The sequence below is a fragment of the Tenebrio molitor genome, chromosome 4 (genome assembly GCF_963966145.1).
Source record: "Tenebrio molitor chromosome 4, icTenMoli1.1, whole genome shotgun sequence".
Taxonomy (NCBI): domain Eukaryota; kingdom Metazoa; phylum Arthropoda; class Insecta; order Coleoptera; family Tenebrionidae; genus Tenebrio; species Tenebrio molitor.
Genome location: NC_091049.1, coordinates 4,276,149 through 4,299,325, shown reverse-complemented (window position 1 = coordinate 4,299,325; position 23,177 = coordinate 4,276,149). Strand labels below are relative to the sequence as shown.

At 43.0% G+C, this 23,177-nt stretch overlaps 5 protein-coding genes and 1 long non-coding RNA gene across 7 annotated transcripts in view; 2 read left to right on the top strand and 4 right to left on the bottom strand.

Annotated features, from left to right (window-relative positions):
• Window positions 1-1,961: 1,961 nt before the first annotated feature.
• LOC138129175 (facilitated trehalose transporter Tret1-like) overlaps window positions 1,962-23,177 on the bottom strand; it is a 53,854-nt gene continuing 32,638 nt past the window's right edge. The window contains exons 1-7 of one of the 2 annotated variants that reach the window (XM_069045430.1): window positions 3,826-3,887; window positions 3,752-3,772; window positions 3,600-3,702; window positions 3,233-3,554; window positions 3,084-3,182; window positions 2,834-3,036; window positions 1,962-2,790 (exon numbers count right to left, since the gene is read on the bottom strand). In XM_069045430.1, the coding sequence (XP_068901531.1) occupies window positions 1,966-2,790; window positions 2,834-3,036; window positions 3,084-3,182; window positions 3,233-3,554; window positions 3,600-3,702; window positions 3,752-3,772; window positions 3,826-3,839 (1,587 nt within the window). In that variant the 5' untranslated portion in view covers window positions 3,840-3,887 and the 3' untranslated portion in view covers window positions 1,962-1,965. Of the gene's footprint in view, window positions 2,791-2,833; window positions 3,037-3,083; window positions 3,183-3,232; window positions 3,555-3,599; window positions 3,705-3,751; window positions 3,773-3,825; window positions 3,888-23,177 lie in introns of those variants that run through there. The other variant, XM_069045431.1, reaches the window with a different exon arrangement.
• Window positions 4,068-6,295, bottom strand: LOC138129172 (facilitated trehalose transporter Tret1-like). Its single transcript, XM_069045425.1, has 6 exons — window positions 6,140-6,295; window positions 6,067-6,087; window positions 5,757-5,883; window positions 5,576-5,708; window positions 5,241-5,525; window positions 4,068-5,194 (listed from the first exon to the last, which is right to left on the bottom strand). Exons 1-6 carry the CDS (start codon window positions 6,151-6,153, stop codon window positions 4,116-4,118), a joined length of 1,659 nt encoding a protein of 552 aa, XP_068901526.1. The 5' UTR covers window positions 6,154-6,295; the 3' UTR covers window positions 4,068-4,115.
• On the bottom strand, window positions 6,310-12,211 carry LOC138128223 (uncharacterized). Its single transcript, XM_069044413.1, has 11 exons — window positions 12,022-12,211; window positions 11,950-11,970; window positions 11,640-11,766; window positions 11,459-11,591; window positions 11,124-11,408; window positions 10,003-11,077; window positions 8,697-8,729; window positions 7,922-8,030; window positions 7,559-7,877; window positions 7,410-7,508; window positions 6,310-7,358 (listed from the first exon to the last, which is right to left on the bottom strand). The coding sequence occupies exons 1-11, from the start codon at window positions 12,033-12,035 to the stop codon at window positions 6,316-6,318; spliced, it is 3,258 nt and encodes a 1,085-aa protein (XP_068900514.1). The 5' UTR covers window positions 12,036-12,211; the 3' UTR covers window positions 6,310-6,315.
• LOC138129183 (uncharacterized) lies at window positions 8,923-9,916 on the top strand. The gene is made up of 2 exons (XR_011159135.1): window positions 8,923-9,498; window positions 9,553-9,916. It is a non-coding gene; the product is annotated as an uncharacterized lncRNA (long non-coding RNA).
• LOC138129181 (uncharacterized) lies at window positions 12,886-13,856 on the top strand. The gene is made up of 3 exons (XM_069045437.1): window positions 12,886-13,405; window positions 13,456-13,543; window positions 13,592-13,856. The coding sequence occupies exons 1-3, from the start codon at window positions 13,057-13,059 to the stop codon at window positions 13,773-13,775; spliced, it is 621 nt and encodes a 206-aa protein (XP_068901538.1). The 5' UTR covers window positions 12,886-13,056; the 3' UTR covers window positions 13,776-13,856.
• LOC138129174 (facilitated trehalose transporter Tret1-like) lies at window positions 13,767-19,086 on the bottom strand. Its single transcript, XM_069045429.1, has 10 exons — window positions 18,848-19,086; window positions 17,172-17,223; window positions 17,097-17,117; window positions 15,841-15,967; window positions 15,665-15,794; window positions 15,432-15,617; window positions 15,282-15,380; window positions 15,032-15,234; window positions 14,771-14,983; window positions 13,767-14,571 (listed from the first exon to the last, which is right to left on the bottom strand). Exons 2-10 carry the CDS (start codon window positions 17,183-17,185, stop codon window positions 13,960-13,962), a joined length of 1,605 nt encoding a protein of 534 aa, XP_068901530.1. The 5' UTR covers window positions 17,186-17,223; window positions 18,848-19,086; the 3' UTR covers window positions 13,767-13,959.

Here is a 23,177-nt window from a genome sequence, read left to right as displayed (position 1 = left end):
ATCTGGTTCTTGCTGGACGTGCTGATGATCCAAAAACATCTTCTGCAGAGGGTTCCAAATTATCACAGTCACGAAGACTCTTTCACTTATTTTGGACACCTCAAAATCGAAAAGGTCCTTGTAACCGATAATTTTGGACCACCTGTATCATCACTGTGTTTTTGGTTTTTCAACAATGAAAGGCGCTGCAGTCGTTCGATCGTGAAGTGGGGAAAATAAATGATAATATAAAAAAGCTCATTCAAAGGAGTCATTAGATAGAAGTATTCGTAATGATAAATAAATCCGGCCTCGATGCCGTGCCTTGTAATAAGCGTGACTAGATTTCTGATCCATCGGTATCACTCTAATAAATTTAGCGACGAGTTCTTTGTTGCTTTGTCAAGGTCGAGGATAGTACAAGAATTAGCACAATTAAACTCCCCTTTTGTCACACGATGATTCAATTGGAGTGAAGTCTGGAGGGTGCGGCGTCGATTTAGTGATCTAAATATTAGTTTTGCAATTTGTACTCTGGAAATGCCACCATTGATGATTATTTGTCACATCAATGAGGTTATGTACGTCGTTGTTCTCTTCTTCCTTGGTTGACGAATTTTTAAAATAAGTAATAACAATAAAAATGGAATTAGTGACATAATAAAGTATTCTGGAAAGTAGTGTCTTCCACGAACTATGAATAGAAGACAATCTAAGGAAATCTTGATGGACTGTGCAACACAAAGAAAATTTACACAACAAAACAATAAATGACACATTTGTTATCCAACCAATGTCACACTGTGGTTTGTTTCTCGGAAGAGAGTGCTCTTTAAAATTAATCTGTTATCACTTCAATGACAATTTATCTTTTCTGTTTCCTTTTCTTCCATCTTTTCCGTTGGAGTATTTTGGGTGGCCTATATCTCGACTAATTTTTCAAAATAGACCACGAACGAGAATATTTGATATTTCTTATAATTTCTCAACGTATCCCCTCCTTGGACATGGATTTCGCTACACGCACTATTTATTTTACTTCATTTTCACACGAAAAGGAGCCAAATCAGACAACAAGAACATAACCTCAAAATTATGCAAAGCATATGGAATTAGACAAAGAGACAAAGTTCTTTATGAAATTGGACGATAATTACAATACAATGGTTATTTAAAGCGATAATAATTGTTCTCGATTGTTGTTTGCTTAATTTTAATTATATTAGTTTGTTCCGGACAATGTGTCAAAAAACTATCCAGATAAAACAAACAGTTCTTTTGAAAATGGAACAAACTCCAACTTGTTCTTATCTATTTAGTTAGTCTAATCAATTTTTGGATTTACGAACCATTGCGGCCAGTTATTTTAGAACCTCTTCATGTTTCTTCGTTTCATGAAGACAAAGACGCGAAACTTCGTCACCATTTCACTTACCTACTTGTCTTTTGCTGAGATCAATAATCTTCAGTTCGTGTTCTTTCTGCAAAAGAGCCAACCGCAACTCAGCCACCGTTAGGTCTTCTTCTCGATTTGTACTTGGTGCTTGTTTCTTTTCGCGAGTCTCTGGTAAGAAGATGTAGATGTAACGTCAAGTAGAGTGACTAGACCGTAGAAAATTTGCGCTCCTGAGATTTGACAATTTCAATTACAAATTATATAACGTAAATTGACGTTAATTGTTATCCGAAGCAGACGAAATTTCATAAAAGTGATAAGCTGTCTGTTATCTTCAGTCTGACATTAAGTTGCCATGAAACCATACAGGTGACAATTGATGATAACAAAAATATTTCATAAATCTTATCTCGAGTGCTCAAGCGTGCACACATGATGATGACGATACAAATAATTTAAAAAGTACATTTTTAATATACACATAACCAGTTGTTGCCCATTCACGTACCAAGAGTACTTGAGAGCTTTCTTTGAACTCTTCCGATAAGAAACTGTTGCGTAGCCTCTCCAGATCAAAACTACAAGATCATTCAAACTTGATTTATTAACTTATCAACTTCATTGGTACCATTTTTCTTACTATCATCTGTACCTTTCTTCTTTTGCCCAAGATATATCGTATTATGCTTGAAGTAATCTTCAATCTCTGACAACTTCTTCTCGTGGGTTTCGGGCAAGAACACAAACACGAAGATGACAGCGCCGAAAGAAACCACCGAGAAGAACCACTGCACACCTGCCGACCCCCCAAGAGCTGACTCCATGTTGACGTAATTTTGAACGGCGAAGAACATGATGATGTTGACGATACTTGTGGCGATACTGTGCGCCATACTCCTAATCTTCAGGGGAAAGAGCTCAGCGGTCATGGTCCACGGAATGGTCAAGAGACCCACCATTGAAGCCACCACGTACAAGAGGAGGAAAATGATGGGGACCCAAGTGTGTTGAGTGGTACCGTTTTTGATCCAGTAAGTGAACAGTCCGGAGATGAAGGTACTGATCCCCATTCCGGTTGCACTGATCATGATGAGTACCCGTCTGGAGAAGTGCTTCAACATCCAGGTGTTGACCAGCGACATGACCAGTCGGATCACCCCGATGAGGATCGAAGCGATGTAGGGATTGACTGAAGTACCGACAGCTTCGAAGAACGAGACTGAATAGAAGAGGAAGATGTAGATTCCCGAGAACTGTTGGAAGAAGAAGACACCGGAGATGATCAAGAGCGGTTTGTAACCAGTCGGTTTGAGGAACTCTCTGATGGTACTACCTCCGTCGGCTCTCGCTTCGAGTTTCTTCTGCTCGTCTTCTTTGACCAACACGTTGAGCTGCATCTCTGCAAAAGATTTACTCTGGATACGAGGGTGGCAAAGTCGAGGTGTTTGTTTTATCTACTTGCGATTCGGGTTGGGGTTGGTGCTTGTGCAGCCATTGCAACGACTTCCCCGCCTCTTCGATCCGTCCTTTAGACACCAACCAAAGGGGACTCTCTGGTATTGTGAACAAGAGGACGAAAGGGACAATCAAGAATAAGTTGCAGATCCAAGCAACCAGTCTCCAACTTATCAACCACCCCTGCAGATACGCTATCACCATACCTGCAACACTCCACTTAGAACTAGTACTACAAGAGATGTGGGAGTACCAAGAGACACAAAAGAAGGTCCGAGCGCCAGGAGGGAGCCTCTCATGTCTTTGCGAGCGATTTCTGTGATGTAGACCACTGCAGGACTCGTCAGTAGAGCTGGAAGTCCAAAATTAGTCAATTTTGACAGCGTGGGAGGTGTCACTCACTCGAAGCTAACCCCGAGACGATTCTCCCCAAGATGATCATCACGAGATTCGGAGCTGTTGCGATCAAGACCCATCCAAGGACTCCAGGGAGGATTGAGACCTTCAGAAGATTGACCCTCCCCCACCTGTCCATCAGATAACCACTCAGCAAAGACCCGATAGGTGCTACCAAAGCTAGGACGCTCGCCACCCATGACGTTTGACTTTTCGTCACGGCGATGTCGCTGGTTTTGTCTTCGAGTTGGGGGATCAAGATGGCGGAATAGGCCAACGCTATTCCTACCACTATGTGGTTACTTGTGGCCACACAAGCTGCAGTGATCTATGATAAAACTAGAGTGGATTCAAATTGTCTCATTGGTACTACCTGTGGGAGAAGATTCTTCAGATTTTTTTCTTCGTAGCGGCTGAGAGACTTGGAGCTGGCCGACATCGAGGCCAAGTCGTTCTCGTCTTCATCTTTTCGAACACTAGAAACTTCCGATTGACAGAATTGATCAATCAACAGTCAAGATTTACCTTAAGTTGTAGCTGCTGGCGCTGAAAGATGATGGTTTTAGTTAAAAGGGAATTAATCAGTCGAGACCCAATACCTGATCGGATCCATCACGCTACTTATTAATAACTGATCGAGTTTTGCTAATTGATTGATTTTATGTTAGACGTGACTTATCAATGTGAAGATTAGATCGTGACCTTCGATCAACCAACTGGTACTTAAACCGACCCTGTCTTGTCATTTTGACAATTTAGGCAACACACCATGCACTGTTTTAAAGCAAATTCTTGTTTTGTTATAGGTTTATTTAGAATAGAAAAATAAACAATTACCTAATAAGTGGTTTATTATTTATTTAATAATAAGAATCTAGGACAAAATAAACTACACTTCTTCTTCTTCCTCCAGTAGGTGTGCTTGAATGTCTATCTGCTTCTTCACAATGCTTGGTCGAACAGTCGCCACTGATTTCTTAGAGACTTGTTCTTCTTTCTTCCCCCCAATGAAAACGATATTGTGGCGAAAATACTCTTCAATTTCTGACAGTTTCTTTTGGTGAGTCTCTGGTAAGAAGATGTAACTGTAGATAATGCCAAGTAGAGTGACAAGACCGTAGAAAATCTGAACTCCAGAGATGCCATTGCAGAGTTGATGGAGTAGAGGGTACAGTTGGAGGGAGAAAAACAACATTAAACTGGCCATACAAATGGAGATGCTATTGGCAACTCCTCGTACCTCCAATGGGAACAACTCCGCGGTCATGGTGTAGGGTATTGGTACCAAACCGATCATGGAGGTGACGACGAACAACAAGAGAAACACGACTGGAACCCACGTTGCTGTGGTGGTACCGTTTTTGATGAGATAGGAGAAGAGTCCGGACATGAAGATGCAGATTGACATTCCAGCGCAGCTTAACATCACCAGAGGGCGCCTGCCGTAGGTGCGGAGGGAGTAGGTGTTGACCATCGACATGCTGAAGCGCACCACGCCGATGAAAATAGAACTGAAGTAGGGATTCATCGTGGAACCTACTTCTTGGAAGAATGTGATGGAGTAGCACAAGAAAATAAAAATCCCGGAGAACTGCTGGAAGAAGAATGCACCAATAAGAATCAGCATGGGTTTGTAAGCTGTAGGTTTGATGAACTCGCGAAATTTGGTCACCATTTCGCTCTCCCGTCTTTTGCTAATCTCAATCATCTTCAATTCGTGTTCTTTCTGCAAAAGAGCCAACTGCATCTCTGCCAGAGTTTGTGTCTTGTTCTCGATTTGTGGTTGGTACTTGTTGATCCACATCAACGACTTCTTGGCATCTTCTATCCGGTTCTTGGACACCAACCAGGCTGGACTTTCGGGCATGAATAAAACCACAAGACACGGAATCGCGATGAAGATGTTGGTGCACCACGCCACCTGTCTCCAGTTCATGAACCAACCCATGATGAAAGTGAGTACCATTCCTGAAACGACCAAGTAGTACCACTCTTTACGAAAATGTTGCAGTACCTAGAGATGATAGAGCTGGGCCGAAAGAAATCAACGACCCTCTCATATCTTTCCTTGCGATTTCGGTCAAATACACTATTGCAGGATTGGCCCCGATGGCAGCGGCGAACCCGATCAGGCCTCTTCCTGCGATCAACATTGGGACATTTTGACTGAGGGCCATGATCGCGCAGCCACCGCATCCTGGAATCGACGCCATCGCGAGAGTCTTGAGTCGACCGAAGCGGTCCATCAAGAACCCGACGATGAGACTCCCGACAGGAGTGGTCAATGCAATGATGCTTGCTGAAAGTACTCAAGACAGTAAATACTCAATACTCTTCTTGTCAATTTACTTATCCACGACTCCGCATTTTCGCTCACTTCAAATTCCGGATTTTCTCTGAGTTGTGGGATGAGGATGGCCGAGTAAGCCAAAGAGATTCCGATTGAGATGTTAAAACAATTGACCAAGATGGCCGCTGAAAGCTAAAAGTACCAGTTTAGTCAACAGCATGAAACATCGTGAATTATTACTTGAGGGATCAAGTTCTTGAACGACTTCTTTTCATAGTTGCTGAGAGATACGGTACTACCTAAGATGTTGTAGTACTTCTCGTCGGTCCTCTGCTGGGCGAGTACTTGACTGGACACTTCTTGGTAGCTAAGATTTCAAGAATTATGAAGTGAAGTGGTGAAAAAGCGTGTTGTAGATTTGACAAGCACGTGGAACATTACTGGTGGTACTTGTGATAACGCAAATATTTTTTATATTTTATCTTAAGTGCTGTAGCGTGCTCGGGTGAGGGTGACGTTGTAAATAAATAAGAGTAAACCTTTTACTTACTTTAGATTAGAACAACTGGCACTGCAAAATTCTGAATTAGTCTTCAATTGAGATTTTTTGAATTTGGTACTACCTGATTGGATCCATTTTTCCTTTGGCACATTCTTAATCAATCAATGATAACTCACTACTAGCGAATTTGTACGCTTTATATTATCAATGATATGTACCAAAACTCTTTAGATAAGAAGTACTCGCCTGAGAGTGCATTGCAAACAACACCTCTTCAGATCAAAACCACAATTAATCTTACTGATTTATTAAATTATCGATTTCATTTCTATTACAATTTCTGTTATCAAGCCCCCCACTAGCTGTCACCTTCTCCTTCTTCCTTCGTCTGAGATATATTGTATTGTTCTTGAAGTACTCTTCAATCTCCGACAAGTTCTTCTTGTGGGTTTCGGGCAAGAAGATCAAAATAAAGACGAAACCTGCGAAAGACATCCCCGAGAAGAACCACTGCAATCCCGCAGAACCTCCAAGAGCCGCTTCCAAAACCATATAGTATTGAATGGCAAAAAACATAATAATGTGACTCAAAAATGTAGTAATACCGTGTGCTCCACTTCTTATTCTCAGTGGAAAAATCTCAGCGGTCATGGTAAACGGTATGGGCAAGAAGCCCATCATGGTGAAAATCATGTAGATGACGAGGAACGTGACTGGGACCCAATAGTGTCGAGTGGTACCTTGCTTGACCCAAAACGTGAACAATCCAGAAATTAGAGTAGCGACGGCCATGCCCAAAGCACTGATCATGAACAGTACTCGTTTGTCGAATGTTTTCAACAACCAGATCACTACTAGTGACATCACTATTCGAATTCCTCCGATGAGAATCGATGCGATGTAAGGATCTATTGTAGTACCCGCTGCTTCGAAGAAAGTCACCGTGTAGAAAAGGACGATTTGGGTTCCACAACACTGCTGGAAGAAGAAGACGGCTGTGATGAGCAAAAGAGGTTTGTACGCTGTAGGCTTGAGAAACTCTCGAACGATACCACCCCCACAGTTTTTAGCTTCGAGCTTTTTCCGTTCGTCTTCTTTGATCAAAATGTTCAATTGCATCTCTGCAAAAGACTTGTTCCGGGATTCGAGAGGAGGTTGGTACTTGTGTAACCATTGCAAAGACTTCTTCGCTTCTTCTATCCGACCTTTTGATATCAGCCAAAGGGGACTCTCTGGTAGTGTGAATTGAAGAATGAAAGGGACAATCACGTAGATGTTACCAAGCCAAGCTATCAACCTCCAGCTGATCAACCAACCTTTCAAATATATTAGCAGAGTTCCTGGAAAGTACAATCGTCAAATCTAGCAGTAGAAGTGTTAGATTTTAGTACCCAAAGCCACAAAAGTCGAGCCGAAGGATAATAAAGCACCTCTCATGTCCTTGCGAGCGATTTCAGTCACGTACACCATAGCTGGACTCGTCGACAGAGCTGGAAACTTCTGATTTAGATCAGTTGGCAATCTAGAATTTCCGATTTACCTGAGGCGATTCCTAAGAAGATTCTTCCCACCAGTAACATTGGAAAGTTCACAGCTGTCGCCAGTAGAACCCACCCTACTACTCCTGGAAGTGCTGACACTTTCAAAGCGTTGATCCTACCCCACTTCTCCATCAAGACCGCACTCAGCAAAGCCCCGATGGGAGTGGCCAAAACTAGAACACTTGCAAACCAAGACAACTCTGTTGTCGTCAAAGTAATGTCGCGACTTTCTTGGATTTGGGGAATGAAAATGGCAGAAAACGCCAGAGACATGCCAAGGCCTATTTGATAAGCTGCAGATACGGTGGTTGCTAGAATCTAGAATCTGAGTAGAGTCGGGGCAAGCACGAATTCGACATTACCTGAGGGAGGAGGTTTTTGAAGTTGTTTTCTTCGAATCGACTAAGAGATGTGCGGCTTGACCTTGAAGGTAACTCGTCCAGCTCAAGTTCAACGCCATCTTGTGGTCTGCTGCAGATTGTTTTGTTTAGTGTTTCAAAAAATATAATTCAAACAAATTACAATATTATTCGTTGGACGAAAAATACAGGGTGTTTTTGAAATGCGTGCACAAATTTTAACCACGAGCTACTGGCTTCATGTAGAACTCGGAAAAAATATTTAAAAATTTCTGTCAACAAATAAAATGACATTTATTTTTTGAGCTACAATTTTTTTTAATTGCTTTTAGTCTTCTACGTTGTCAAACAACCTCGTAGGTAAAATTTCGGCACATTTTAAAAATACACCCTGTATATCATATTTTATAAAACGCACACCAATGCGGTTTCCTTGTTTTAAAGCATATTTCCTATCGGTTACTTCGCATTGGCGTACATTTTATAAAACATGATATACAGGGTGTATTTTTAAAATGTGCCGAAATTTTACCTACGAGGTTATAGGACAACGTAGAATCTAAAAGCAACTTAAAAAAAATGTAGCTCAAAAAATAAATGCCATTTTATTTTTTGACATAGAATTTTTTAAATATTTTTTCCGAGTTCTACATGAAGCCAGTAGCTCGTGATTAAAATTTGTGCACGCATTTCAAAAACACCCTGTATGTCCAATACTGATAAGAAAATCTAATCTAATTAAATGTTTTAATTAATTACTCTACTAGATATATTTTACCTGGTCGTGTTCATGACTGCACTCGAGACTAGTTAAGACAATTCTGTCTATATAGTCGGAGATATTATTAATAATTCCTCTTATCTGGAATTTATACAGAATTGATATAATTTACAGCCGGCTTAGATGATGTAATTTACAGCCAGATTATAATTTTTATTACTGATTACATTGAACCGTATTAAATGCAATTGCAAAAGGGTGTTCTGCAGCGTCGTTACTTTGAGAGGCGCCCGTTTTCATCTAATCTGACCCTAACTCGGTCCTCCATTTTTCCCAACCTAGGCAACCCACAATACACCCAAATCCTTTAGCTGTCAAAACATAACCTCCAAACCTTATTCACAATCGCATTTCTCGTTGTTCTTCCTGTAAAGAGCTCCGATTTTTTAATTTTTTTCAAGCGTTGGAGTATATTTTGTGGTCTCATTAGTGTCACGCCCTCGATGTCGACATTTAACGAAGTTACAGTGAAGGAAGAGGTGGCACCTGAAGAGGAGTACATCTCGGAGGAAGAACACATAAAAATTGAAGAAACACGTTTACAAAGCAGCGATTTATTTATTATTTGTCTTTTCCCCCCACTAGTGTGACAGTTGAGAAAAAGCTGTCGGTTTGTTCTATGCACAAGTGCGCTTTTGAGTGCAATAAAGGTGTAAAACTACGAAACGAGACTGATCTGCATAAGTGTAACAAGTGCATATTGCACTCGAGACTCGATAAAGTGTTTCACGCCAATCCCCTGAAGATGAATTGGAAAAAGGAGGCGCTAGTAGTAGACGGGAGAAAGACAGAGAGAAGAGTAAGTTGTTTCAATTTTGTTGTACTTAGAGTTGTTTCTAGATTTAATTTGCAGAGGAGTTCAAGATACAACGGTTGTGACGGCAGTAGTGATGATTTACTAGTTGTAGCTGCTGTCATAAAGTTATAAATGTATTTACTGAACGGATTCATCATGCCACTTATTACTAACCGTTTTTTATCCACTCAGCGATAGATTTTATGTTAGATGTGGCTTATCAATGGCAAGATTAGATCGTGACCTTCGATCAACCAACCTGTACTTAAACCGGCCCTGCCTTGTCTCTTTTACAGTGTAGGTAACACACAATTCTTTTTGGGGGAAAATTCCAGTTTTGTTGCAAATTTATATCGAATAGAGAAATAAACAATTACTCTGTTTATGATGTAATTTAATAATAAAGTTTAAATAAATTACAGTGTGTGTTCTTCGGAGTTTTATCTCAACTTTTTATCTTCAATTCTATGCGTCAATCATGGTACGCTCTAAGACAAAATAAACTACACTTCTTCTTCTTCCTCTAGTAGGTGTGCTTGAATGTCTAGCTGTTTCTTCACAATGCTTGGTCGAACAGTCGCCACTGATTTCTTTCGAAGGTGTTCTTCTTTCTTCTCCCCAATGAAGACGATATTTTGGCGAAAATACTCTTCAATTTCTGACAGTTTCTTTTCGTGAGTCTCTGGTAAGAAGATGTAAATGTAGATGACGCCAAATAGAGTGACTAGACCGAAGAAAATTTGCGCTCCAGAGATGCCGTTGCAGAGCTCATGGAGTAGAGGGTACAGTTGGAGGGAGACAAACATTAGTAAACTGGCCATACAAGTGGAGATGCTATTGGCAACTCCTCGTACCTCCAATGGGAACAACTCCGCGGTCATGGTGTAGGGTATTGGTACCAAACCGATCATGGAGGTGACGACGAATAACAAGAGAAACACGACTGGAACCCATGTTGCTGTGGTGGTACCGTTTTTGATGAGATAGGAGAAGAGTCCGGACATGAAGATGCAGATTGACATTCCGACGCAGCTTAACATCACCAGAGGGCGTCTACCGTAGGTGCGGAGGACGTAGGTGTTGACCATCGACATGCTGAAGCGTACCACGCCGATGAAAATAGAAGAGAAGTAGGGATTCATCGTGGAACCTACTTCTTGGAAGAATGTGATGGAGTAGCATAAGAAAATAAAAATCCCGGAGAACTGCTGAAAGAAGAATACACCAATAAGGATCAGCATGGGTTTGTAAGCTGTAGGTTTGATGAACTCGCGAAATTTCGTCACCACTTCACTCTCGTGTCTTTTGCTAAGCTCAATCATCTTCAGTTCGTGTTCTTTCTGCAAAAGAGCCAACTGCATCTCTGCCAGAGTTTGGGTCTTGTTCTCGATTTGTGGTTGGTACTTGTTGATCCACATCAACGACTTCTTGGCATCTTCTATCCGGTTCTTGGACACCAACCAAGCTGGACTTTCGGGGATGAAGAAAACCACAAGACACGGGATCGCGATGAAGATGTTGGTGCACCACGCCACCTGTCTCCAGTTCATGAACCAACCCATGATGAAAGTGAGTACCATTCCTGAAACGACCAACTAGTACCACTCTTTGTGAAAATGTTGCAGTACCTAGAGATGTTAGAGCTGGTGCGAAAGAAATCAACGACCCTCTCATATCTTTTCTTGCGATTTCGGTCATGTAGACAATTGCAGGATTGGACCCGATGGCAGAGGCGAACCCGATCAAGCCTCTTCCGGCGATCAACATTGGGACATTTTGACTGAGGGCCATGATCACGCAACCGCTAAATCCAGGAATCGACGCCATCGCGAGAGTCTTGAGTCGGCCGAAGCGGTCCATCAAGAACCCGACGATGAGACTCCCGACAGGAGTGGTCAATGCGATAATGCTTGCTGAAAGTACTCAAGGCAGTGAAAACTCAACACTCTTCTTGTCAATTTACTTATCCAAGACTCCGCATTTTTGCTCACTTCAAATTCCGGATTTTCTCTGAGTTGTGGGATGAGGATGGCCGAGTAAGCCAAAGAGATTCCGATTGAGACATGAAAAGAACTCACCAAGATGGCCGCTAGAATCTAGAAGTACTAGTTTAGACAACAGTATGAAACACCTTGAACTATTACTTGAGGGATCAAGTTCTTGAACGACTTCTTTTCATAGTTGCTGACAGATACGGTACTACCTAAGATGTTGTAGTACTTCTCGTCGGTCCTCTGCTGGGCGAGTACTTGACTCGACACTTCTTGGTAGCTAAGATTTCAAGAATTATGAAGTGAAGTGGTAAAAAAGCGTGTTGTAAAATTGACAAGCACGTGGAACATTACTGGTGGTACTTGTGATAACGCAAATATTTTTTATATTTTGTTTTAAGTACTGTAGAGTCCTCGGGTGAGAATGACGTTGTAAATAAATAAAAATTAACCTTTTACTTACTTTAGATTAGAACAACTGGCACTGCAAAATTCTGAATTAGTCTTCAATTGGGATTTTAGGATTTGGTACTACCTGATCGGATCCATTTTGCTTTTGACACATACTTAATCAACCAATGATAATTCACTACTAACGTAAATTATACGTATTTGAACGCTTTATATTGTGAAATGATATGTTCCAAAATTTCCTAGATAAGAAGTACTCGCCTGAGAGTGCATTGCAAACAATGCCTCTTCGAATCAAAACCGCAACAAATCTTACTGATTTATTAAATTATCGATTTCAAATCTATTACAATATTTGTTATCAAGTCCCCCACAGGACCCTTATCATTCTTCCTTGGGCTGAGAGGTATTGTATTGTTCTTGAAGTAATCTCCAATCTCTGACAATTCCTTCTAATGGATTTCGGGCAAGAAGACAAAAATGAAGACGAGAGTCAGAAACATACATGGGAAAAAACGTTCTCTCATCCATCTCAGGTTCAGCTCCATCTTGTGATCTGCTGCAGATTGTTTGGTTCAGTGTTTCAAATACTATATTTCGATTATCTAAGTTTCTTAGTCGTTAGATGAGAAAATGTGCACAATAATGTTAAGAAAATCATTATCAACGCCATTTTCTTGTGTCAAGTATCAAAACTGGAATGTGTGTGTAACATGTCTCTTAACTGATCTAATTAAAATTTAATTAATTACTCTGCTAGATATTTCAAGTAACTGCTCCTACATAACTCGTCTTATCGGGAGTTTGCACAGAGATGATGATATAATTTGCAGCTGGTTTATAAATATAACTGATTACGTTCAAACGCAATCAATGCAGTTTGATGCAAATCTTGTAAAAGCACGTGCTGCAGCGTCGTTAGCTAGAGAGGCCCCCGATTTCCTTTAATCTGACCCTAACTCCCTAACTCGGTCCTGTCTTTCATTCTACCCAATCTAGGCAACACACAATACACCCAAATCCGTCAGCTGTCAAAACATAACCTACAAACTTTGTGCACAATCGCTTTTCTCGTTATTCTTCCTGTAAATAGCACCGGTTTTTGCATTATTTCACTCGTTGGAGTATATTTCGTGGTCGTAGTAGTGTCTCGCCCTCGATGTCGTCGTTTAAAGAAGTGACAGTGAAGGAAGAGGTGGTACCCGAAGAGGAGTACATCTTGGAGGAAGAGGACATAAAAGTGGAAGAAACACGTGTACAAAACACCGATTATTCGTCTTTTCCCCCGACTAGTGTGATAGTTGAGAAAAAGTTGTCGGTTTGTTCGATGTGCAAGTGCGCTTTTGAGCGCAAGAGTGGCGTGAAACTGCGAAACCAGACTGATCTGCACAAGTGTAACAAGTGCATTTTGCACTCGAGACTCAATCAAGTGTTCCACGCCAATCCCCTGAAGACGAATTGGAAAAAAGGGGGCGCTAGTAGTAGACGGAAGAAAGACAGAGAGAAGAGTAAGTTGTTTGAATTTTGTTGTAGAGTTGTCTCGAGATTTGATTTGCAGAGGGGCTCAAGACACCGGAAGTGAACAAGAATTGTGACGACAATGGTGATGATGTACTAGTTGTAGGTGATGTCACAAAGTCGGAAAGGTATTTTTAGGGTTGAGGCAGACACAGTTGTCAGATTTTTGTTTTTAGTATTTTGGTAAAGAAGGTGATGTATGTGTGTGTGCATTGCAAGAGCGCGTTCGAGAGGAGGGACGCGGTGGGGCTGAGGGCCCCCTCCGATTGGTACAAGTGCAACAAGTGCATCTTGCACTCTAGACTGAACACAGTGTTTTGGGCGGGTAAGTGTGTACAGAGTGGACAAAAACATAGCTGAACAGTATATTGTAACATGTGTAATACAGTATCACAAGAGTTTTGTAAGTGGTACTATCCTAATATTCAAGAATACTCTAGAGGGCTTTGGTTTCTTTCAAAACCCCTGACCTAGCACAGCTCGTTTGGTGTAAAAACCGTAGAAAAATATCGCTTCTTAAAATAAATACAATAATACTGGTGGGTTACACGCTCATCAGCTTCACGCTCTGTTCGGCGGCGTCCTTTTCGGCGGCCTTGCGCTTCTTCTTCTTCTGGCCCAGGTAGATCACGTTGTGGTTGAAGTAGTCCTCGATCTCGCTCAGCTTCTTCCTGTGAGTTTCCGGGATGACGACGAACGTGTAGACCACCGCGACTAACGACACCACGGCGAAGAAGAACTGGACGCCGGCGGCGCCTCCGAACGCCAACATCAGATTCTCGTAGCTCTGCACCGCCAAGAACATGAGGATGTTGGCCATGCTGTAGGCTATGCTGTGGGCCACGCCGCGGATCTCGATGGGGAACAGCTCCGCCGTCATGGTCCACGGGATGGGGAGCAGCCCGATCATCGAAGTGACGACGTAGAGGAGCAGCGCCGTCACCGGCACCCACAGCATGGTGGTGGTACCGTCGTGGATCCACATGGTGAACAGGCCGGACAGCAGCATGCAGCAGGCCATGCCCAAGCCGCTCGTCATGATCAGGGACCGCCTGCTGAAGGTGCGCAGCAGGTAGGTGTCCACGATGGACATGACGAGGCGGACGGCGCTCAGCAGCACCGACGCCAAGTAGGCGTTCATGGGGCTGCCGACCGACTGCAATTTCACATCGGGATTACCAGAAAGTTTGACAGCTGTCATAAGTCTGACGTACACTCGTTTGACAGTTATTTGAAATTTGACAGAAGGACGGCTCGCGGCAGACAATATTACTAGTGAAACAAAAGTGTAATAAATGATTAAAAAAAGTGGGGTTGTTTGTGTTTTTATTGTTCCTGCGGGGGTACCACCTTACCTCGAAAAACCTGACAGAATGGAAAAGCGTGATGTAAATCCCTGAAAACTGCTGCATCAGGAACAAACCGATCAGGATCAGGAGGGGTTTGTACCCTGTGGGTTTCAAGAAGGCTCGAGCCTTGTAAATGGCACCCCTCCCCGTCGCCTCGTCGACCTTCTTCTGGTGTTCCTTTTGTAGTTGGGCGAGTTGCATCTCCGCAAGGGTGTGCGGCTGGAAGGGTTGTACAGATTACCAAGTCCGAAAAGGGTGCCAACTTACCTTGTTCTCGGGTTGGGGTTGGTACTTGTTGATCCAAGCTAGGGAAGTACTGGCTTGCTCGATTTTTCCTTTGGATACGAGCCAGGCGGGACTCTCGGGGATGAACATGATGAGGATGCAAGGGATGACGGTGTAGCCGAGACAACTCCACGCGACCACTCTCCAGCTGAAGAACCACCCTTTCAGGAAGGTGAGTACCATGCCTGCGAAAGAAGTAGTGAGCGAGAGGAGAGACTGGGTGGAGTGGTACCTAGCGAGGCGTAAGCTGGGGCGAAAGATATCAAAGAACCCCTCATGTCGGCTCTGGCGATTTCAGTTATGTAGACGATAGCAGGACTAGTACCCAGAGCTGTGACAGATATGTTTTACAAATTGGAACGATCGGTACTGCGCAGAGTACCTGAGGCGAGCCCGGTGAGGAGTCGACCCATTATCAACATGGGTACGTTGGTAGCCATCGCGATCAGAATCCACCCCAGTACTCCTGGAATGGCTGCCAACTTGACAGTGTTGAGTCTTCCGATGGAGTCCATGATGAAACCGCCCGATATGGCACCAATCGGTACCACCAGAACGATCACACTCGCTGAAAAACGAGTTAGTACCCTGGACTCGCACTCGATACTGACTCACCGATCCATGGCCTCTGATACGGACTTATCGGAAAATTCTCGTCTTCCAATTGCGGCAACAAAATCCCCGAGAACGCCAACGCAATGCCCACCACGATGTGAAACGACGCCGCTAGTACCGTCGCTATCAACTGCGAAAAACTCTCAAATTTGAGAAACTCGGCAAGTGGTACCCACCTGAGGTAGCAGAGTCTTGACATTCTTGCCCTCGTAGAAGCTCAAAGATCTGCAACTCACGATGATCTCGTGGAACTTCTCGTCCTGCTTCTTCTCTTCGATGATCGCCCTTGCATTCTCTTCGGCGCTGCAATTTCCGAAAACCCAAGGTCACAACGGTACCACCTCGCATTTGCTTCCACGAAGTCATAATCATTTCTTAATTGTTACGAGTTAAGATGATGCCAGACCCGATTGAGTAATTAACATATGGGTAAGAAACAGCTGACAGTCACGCACGAGGCAAGGGCAAGGCCGTTGCGATGCTGCGAATTTAAAATACCGCCGTCTAACACGGATCCAGGCAGTGGCGGCGGCCCAGATTTTTACTCAAACAGACACGGTTGTCACTTCCGGCGGAAGCAACCCCTCACAAGTGTTTGCATTTGCAAGATAAACGTTATGTAACGCAATATGAACGTAACGTAACCTAAATGAGAGCAACGTAACATAACCACAACGTAAACAAGATACCCGTTACGTAATGTAACATGATCGTAACGTAAACTTCATAATCGAACGTAACGTAACATGATTGTAACGTACTGTAACGTAATGCAATATAATGGTAACACAACGCAACGCAAATATAAAATCGCAAGTCGGTGCGTGGGCGTTTCTCCGTAACGTTTCAATTGTTTATCGTGGGAAGAAAATTCAATATACAATATCGCTAGTAACAAAAACAAATCAAGAGTGCTACGTCAGTGATGTTTGCCGAAATTTACCAAACAAACAAGCTGAAGCACGCACCTCTCGATCTAATTCGTTTGCAAATAACGTTATCTAATCGCCAGGCTATAGAGTGGTCATAAAAACATTAAGGCGGCCGCCACTACCTTCGATCACGTGACGCTTGTCGGTCACGCCTTGTTCTCGATTTGTAAAGTAAAGTAAATCGGTTCAAATTTGGCCACGCCTCAGTCACAAATAACACAATTAGAGTGTTCTAATGGCTCGTTTGAATCTGGCGGCCACTTGGCCACGCCTTCGCCCTCAATTACAATACAAACGGGGAAGTCACGTATTGGAGTGTTTGAATTTGGCGCCTAGTTAGCCACGCCCCTTCCCAATTTAGATCTGGCCGCGCCTCAGCTGTAACAACCCTGGCACAGCATTGGTCCGTTCGAATCCGGCGCCGAGTTAGCAACCCCCCGCCCACTAATCGAGCACGACCTATTGGCTCTTTCGACTTTCGCCCCGCCCTTTCTACTTACTGCAAACTGAAGCAGCTGGCGCTGTAACAAAAATTCGATCAGACCTGTCGAAAATCGAAAACTGTGCGTTCTTACCTGATGGGATCCATCTCAGAGTGGGTGGTTCGGGTTCGCTGTAGTGGTCAGACTGGAATTGAAAATCGCATTAAGCAAAGATGACTCGATGAAATCGCGTCTGTTGCCGGGTCGAATTTTTCGGTCGAAAATTCGGACCTTGACCGATTCATTCTGGTGTTCGCGTGTTCTGCAAACGAGCTTCCCGCGTGATTGCGCGCCTAATTGAGCGATTGATCGTCTTTTTTTTTTCATTCTTCAGTCATCGCCCGCTCTGATGGCGCGGGAAATATTGCGAATTTGCAAATGGGCCGCCATTTGCATGGCGATTGTCTCGTCGACGGAAGATAAGGGATGATGGCGGATGACATTTACATAATCGCCATTTTATTCAAATCGGATTGGTGTACTAGCGTGTGTGTCTTGTTTGTGTTACCATGTAAATGGATTGTCGGCGGATAATTTCGAGATGAGGACGTTTCTGAATTATTTATTGAAACGGTTGACGCGATCGATGGAACCAATTTATTTTTGAACGCTCCCAATCGATGCGTACACACTTTGTTGTTCACGCACTTTAATTACAACCAGTAAAGCACGCTCGCTACAAACTCAAAGCTGCTGGCATTTCCGGCAGAAGCGATACATTACACCACGCAAACAAATTGCTTCCGTTTTGAGAGAACTAATGATGACAGTTATACGCAAAATAAAAAATCAAATACATACACCCTGTATACAATTTTCAAAATACTGATTTCAATTTAGAACCAAAAAAAAACACCACGTTCCTATTTTTTTCAATTGAGATCAGTTTTTCTTTTAATTCCTCGGTCGTTTCCCTTCCTGTCAAAGATTTATATACAGCCTGGTTAATTAAAATGAAAACAATAATGTCACATGACTTTACATAAAATTGATTAGTTCCTGGCTTTTGTTTTGTTACATCACCGCCAACTATTGAGAGCTTGTAATTCTCATAGCTGACAAATTTAGTACTTCAATTGTTTTGTTTTCTTAGAAACGCATAACCGCAATATTTTTTTTTTATCCAAGAATGAATTAATTAATTAATTATAATTGAGTATGCAATTTGTTCCATTGTCATGTCACAAATATCTCTAACCTTAACTGGTATATTCAGGACACGCTCGCAAATTTAAATGATCGATTCTAAATTGACACGCGTCGATCACGTGATCGGTCACCCCGGCACGCTAGATTTCCAGTGTGTTTGTTTTTGGCCCCTCCGTGTATATTCACCGGAAGCTGCGATGTGACAGTTCGATCTGTCAACAGTGACAGAAACGCACGCGATTGTTCGCTTATCAACAGGTGGTCGGGAAAACTCTGACGATGACATAATTTCGTCAGAAACGCAGCCCCGGGCCCAGAACAACAACAAACGTTAGTTTCTACGGAGCGAAAAAAATCGCCGATTACATCAGCGCTCGTTACACTACTAATAAAAAATAAAACACGAGCGAGAGAATGTGCGAAAGCATAATCGGAGAGTGCCTTGAAACAAAGGAAGTCCTGTGGTGAAAGGTGAAGAACCCTGGATTGCGAAACGGCAAATCGGCACTATTTTAGTCGACGCAAAAAATTGAAATCCAGTCGCCTGGATGGGTGACGCAATGACAAAATCGTGACGTAACTGGAGAGACCGACGGAAAACGAAACAAATGCCTACTTACGTCAAAGGCCTACTTGTACACACATGAGCACCGGCGACCTCTTCTCGTCAGGACGACCACGCTTCAAATAATCGACTTTTCCGCTGTTCTATACATCAGCTGGTTGCGGTTAGAGATGGGGCGGCGGACACCGCCCCCCGTGCCGCCCGGCCGGTGCAGCGACGGTAGAGAGGGCGCCGTGCCCATCTCTACACTTATCGATCACTCAGTGGAGACGACCAGACGCCTGGATTTTTGTTATTTTTGATCGTGCACCTGGCGAGTAGGCCTTGGAGTGTCAAAATCACGTGGTTTGGGTAGGTCGCGGCCTCTAGCGATTTTTGGAAAGTTGCGAGGGGTTATCTAATCGCGCAATGCGAGGAAAGCAGCCGCGGAAATTCTTATCGTGAGGAATGAATGACAGATGAAATAATTCCGACGAGTTTCGTCAGCGACGATCGGCGATTTTTTTAATTCTGAAGGAGTTCTTGGCTGCATTTTCATTGGTCGTAATAAGACACGCTCAGTGGTTGTAAAAAGATAACGAAACGAATCTTTGTTGCGTAAATAAAAAGATTAGTGGCGCGTGAAATAAAGATATAAAAATGCGCTGTCTGCGGAATAAAACAATGAAGATAAATAAGTCAGATATCGGTTTTGGGTTTTCTTTGACAGCTTGTAAAATTATTGCAGTTCTTAGAAAATATATTGTTCAGAGTAGAAGTAGAAGGTCTTTTTGTGCTTCGCCCAGTTGTCGACCTCGACTTCGTCTCGGTCTTCGATCTCTGGGCTCAGCACAAAAAGACTCACTTCTACTCTTAATGATATAATCTGCTATTTTTTAAACTAATTTTTCTCTTTAGTTTTTGTTCTTCTATTGTACACTTTTTTCCTACACTTCTGTTTATTTTATTTTCTTTGAAGATAAAATTATAAGCTCTCTAAAAATAAGAAGACGTAAGAAGAAAAGAGAAAATGGAAGAACCAGAGCAGAAATTGAAGAAATTGCTTCAGAAAAAGTATCAATCCGTGGCTGCTACAAGAAGTGAGATTTCTACACAGAAATGAATCTAAAGAATTAGACAGGAAAATTGATTAATCGTAAATATGCAAATGTCATTCTTGCAAATGCCAACAGGTTAGCAGGCTGACGAAGCACAAATCTGTTTAGAAACAATTCCATTGGCTAAGAACCTTCCGAGTCGACAATTCGTATGTAAGTCGTCGCGTCTGAACAAGGTCGCGGCACTTCGTGACCCATCGGTGAGTCATCACCGCGTGCACCCATGGGCGAACCCATCATCCCACTCCGGTCGCTCGCCGCCTCACCCTGTATATGCGTTCCATAAGCGCCGCCAATTGTGCCACTTGTCCATCTGGCGATAAAAATTGCAACGAGCGTCGACGCTCCCAATTGACCGAACCGGTTCAATCGGGTCGAAAGCGTCTCCATCAACGACACTAAATTGAAATTGATTGGGGATTTATATTTAGTGGGACCGCATCTGGTCAATTAAGGGGCCCGCCGGCAAATTCCACCAGAGCCGGCCGAGATGGCGCCCCGACGCCATCGATCCGTCGCTGCGCCCCACACGGCCACAGATGGCGTTCCAACGAATTTCAATATTGTCAATGGCCGGCACTGTTCATTCATCAATTTTCGAATGACAAGCACTCAGGTCGGGGCTGTCTCGCCGCTTGTGGGGGCGGCGATTAAAAAAATAACGGACGGACTAAAAAGTGGAGCGAGATCGCCGGATCTGCATGTTTAATTTTCGAGTAATCTATCATTTCCGGAGGAAGTGGCCAGGGATTGACTGATCGCTGGAAGGCCAGGCTTGCGAAAAAATTACAGTCTTATTATTTATTATTGTTGCTGTACGAGAACTGGCCCACCACAAGACCGGGGGCGCGGCATTCAGGCCGCATTTAGTTATCAGTACCGACATTACGAATAATAATAAACTGAGTTTAGTACAACTCTCCTGAGATCCTTTAGTACTATCCACCACTCTTGGTCATTATCATAAAAAGAGGACACGGCATCGAGGCCGGATTCATTTATCATTACAGATATTGCCATAAAGTAATGACAATTCCTTTGAAAACACAGTTTTTATATTATCATTTATTTTGTCATTATTATTATCAAGACATTTTTTATTTCTCTCTTTAGACAATGTTATTCGTATAATTCTTCTTTAACTTCCATTTTCCACTTATTTTGTTCCTTTTTAAAGTCCTCATTTTCAAGGTTACCTGAAACGACCCATTTCCCACTAATGGGTGGCGTTGATGCATTTTGTGCTCTGGCAGAGCTTCCCCAACAATGAGAGCCCAAGGAACGAATAATGAATTTTTTAAAAACGCGTTTCCCCAATCGTTAAGCGCAAAAAGATCACATATTTCGCGATAATTAATTTAAAACAAATGAAGTGAAAGATTTTGAAAAGAAAATTTCCGACTAACAAAAATTCCAACCCCAATAAATGTTAGGAAGTAGTGAAAAATTAAAATTCTTCAATTAGAGAACCCCCTTCTTTCTTTCTTCATTAAAAATGCAACGAAAATCCGCCATCCCAATCCGGCCCTGTCCTGGAACTTCGTCGAGTGTCCTCATCGAAGTTGCGAAGTTGGCGGCCCCGTCCCCAGGTGCGCCCCTGCTCGGCCGCCACCTGACCGGCCCGTCGGGGGTGTGGGGGTGAGATTTTTTTCGTTGCGTGCAGAGGGGAAGGTCGGTTTGATGAAGCGCCGAGTCTGGAATGGGAATCCGACCCGGAGACGCCGGCGTCTCGTGACGTCACACTGGCGTCTGCCAGCCACATCGCTCACCGCCACAGACCTTTGCGATGCATCATGCGCGACTCATTAGCCCGCGCGGGTCCCGGGGGCGGCACACAAAATCAGACCTGGTGCCGAGGGGCCCCGCTGGAACCTTGAAGAAGGCGAACAAAACGTCAACCCCCGAATCCGAAAGCACTAGCCGTGCTGCACCGCAACGCCCCACTAACGGCCCTATTCTTTTCACATATCTTTATTTTTCACTTATTTTTTTTATCCCCAATTCCAGTTCTTTTTATCTGTTATCTCTTTTATTTATGTGTCACGTGGTCGAATAGATATGTCAACGTTGACAGGTGTGACAGTCGTCGGCAGCGCCACCTCGGCGACGGTTGCGTTAATGATCCACAGGTGGCCGCGTCGGGATAATTGTCCCACCGGCGGCGCGATCGAGGCGGCCGCCCCCGATCGATGCCCCCCGGCCCCGTTGCAAGCTGCGCCCCCGATGCACCGTAAAAAGCTTGGCAAGTGGAGCTTTTGGCAACGCGCCTCTTATTTATCACGGTTCGGGAGCGTCCCGACGCTGCATCCCTCCGTCTCGCTCTGGCCCCCCCGCCGCCTCCCTCGACCACTTAATATTTTCCGAGGCCGTCTCGAAGTTTCCTCCGTCCGAAAAGGGGGGCGACAAACTTCTTTATATATATGAAAGATTCGTACATGGAGCGCCACAATAATTTATTCCCTATCCAGTCGCTGGAACTTTGGCAGGGATTCAAAGTCTGGCGCACAGAACGAAAAGGGGGAAAACAGTCCGTGAAAATGTGCAGCGACGGCGGGAGGGGGGCGTTTCGGGGATCCTTGTCGGGAGGATGAAACGGAAAAGGAAGGGATGATTATCAAATCATTCGGACTGGGTCCTTTTCTGGGAGATAATTTGGAAAAGGAAAAGAAAAGAGATTGATCATTTTGAATGTATCGTAATAAAACAGATAAAGTACATACAAAGGAATGAATAAATAAAATTTGGGACAATTTGGAAACGAAAAAAAGGGACAAAAATATGTTTCATAAAAAGAATAACTGTTCAGAGTATTATTTTTTAGAATCAAAAGAAAAAAACTGTAATAACAAAATATAGTACAAACGTTTTAGATATGGATTGTCAAACTCAAGGTTGTTAGTGAGAAATCTGTCATTCCAAATACCTTATAAGCGGGTCTAGTTACTTTTTCTGGTGCTACCAACTTAACGACAAGTCCCCAACCCATATCTATAACGTTTCGACTATAGTTGAATTTAAAAAAATAATAGGACAAAAAGGAGAAAAACAGTGAGAAAAAGTACAACTATAATTGAATTAAAAAAACATTGAACATAAAATAGGTAAAAAACAAATTACAATTTTGAAATATACCGGATGATTTTCAATTTGTTTTATTCGGTTGTTATCTTAATGATTAAGAATTGGAAAAAGTGAAAAAGATGAAAAAAATATCTACAAAACAGTTGATCCAGAAAGAATCTAACAAAGCGAAAATGATTGCTTGAAAAGTTTCTGAAGCAATATTCC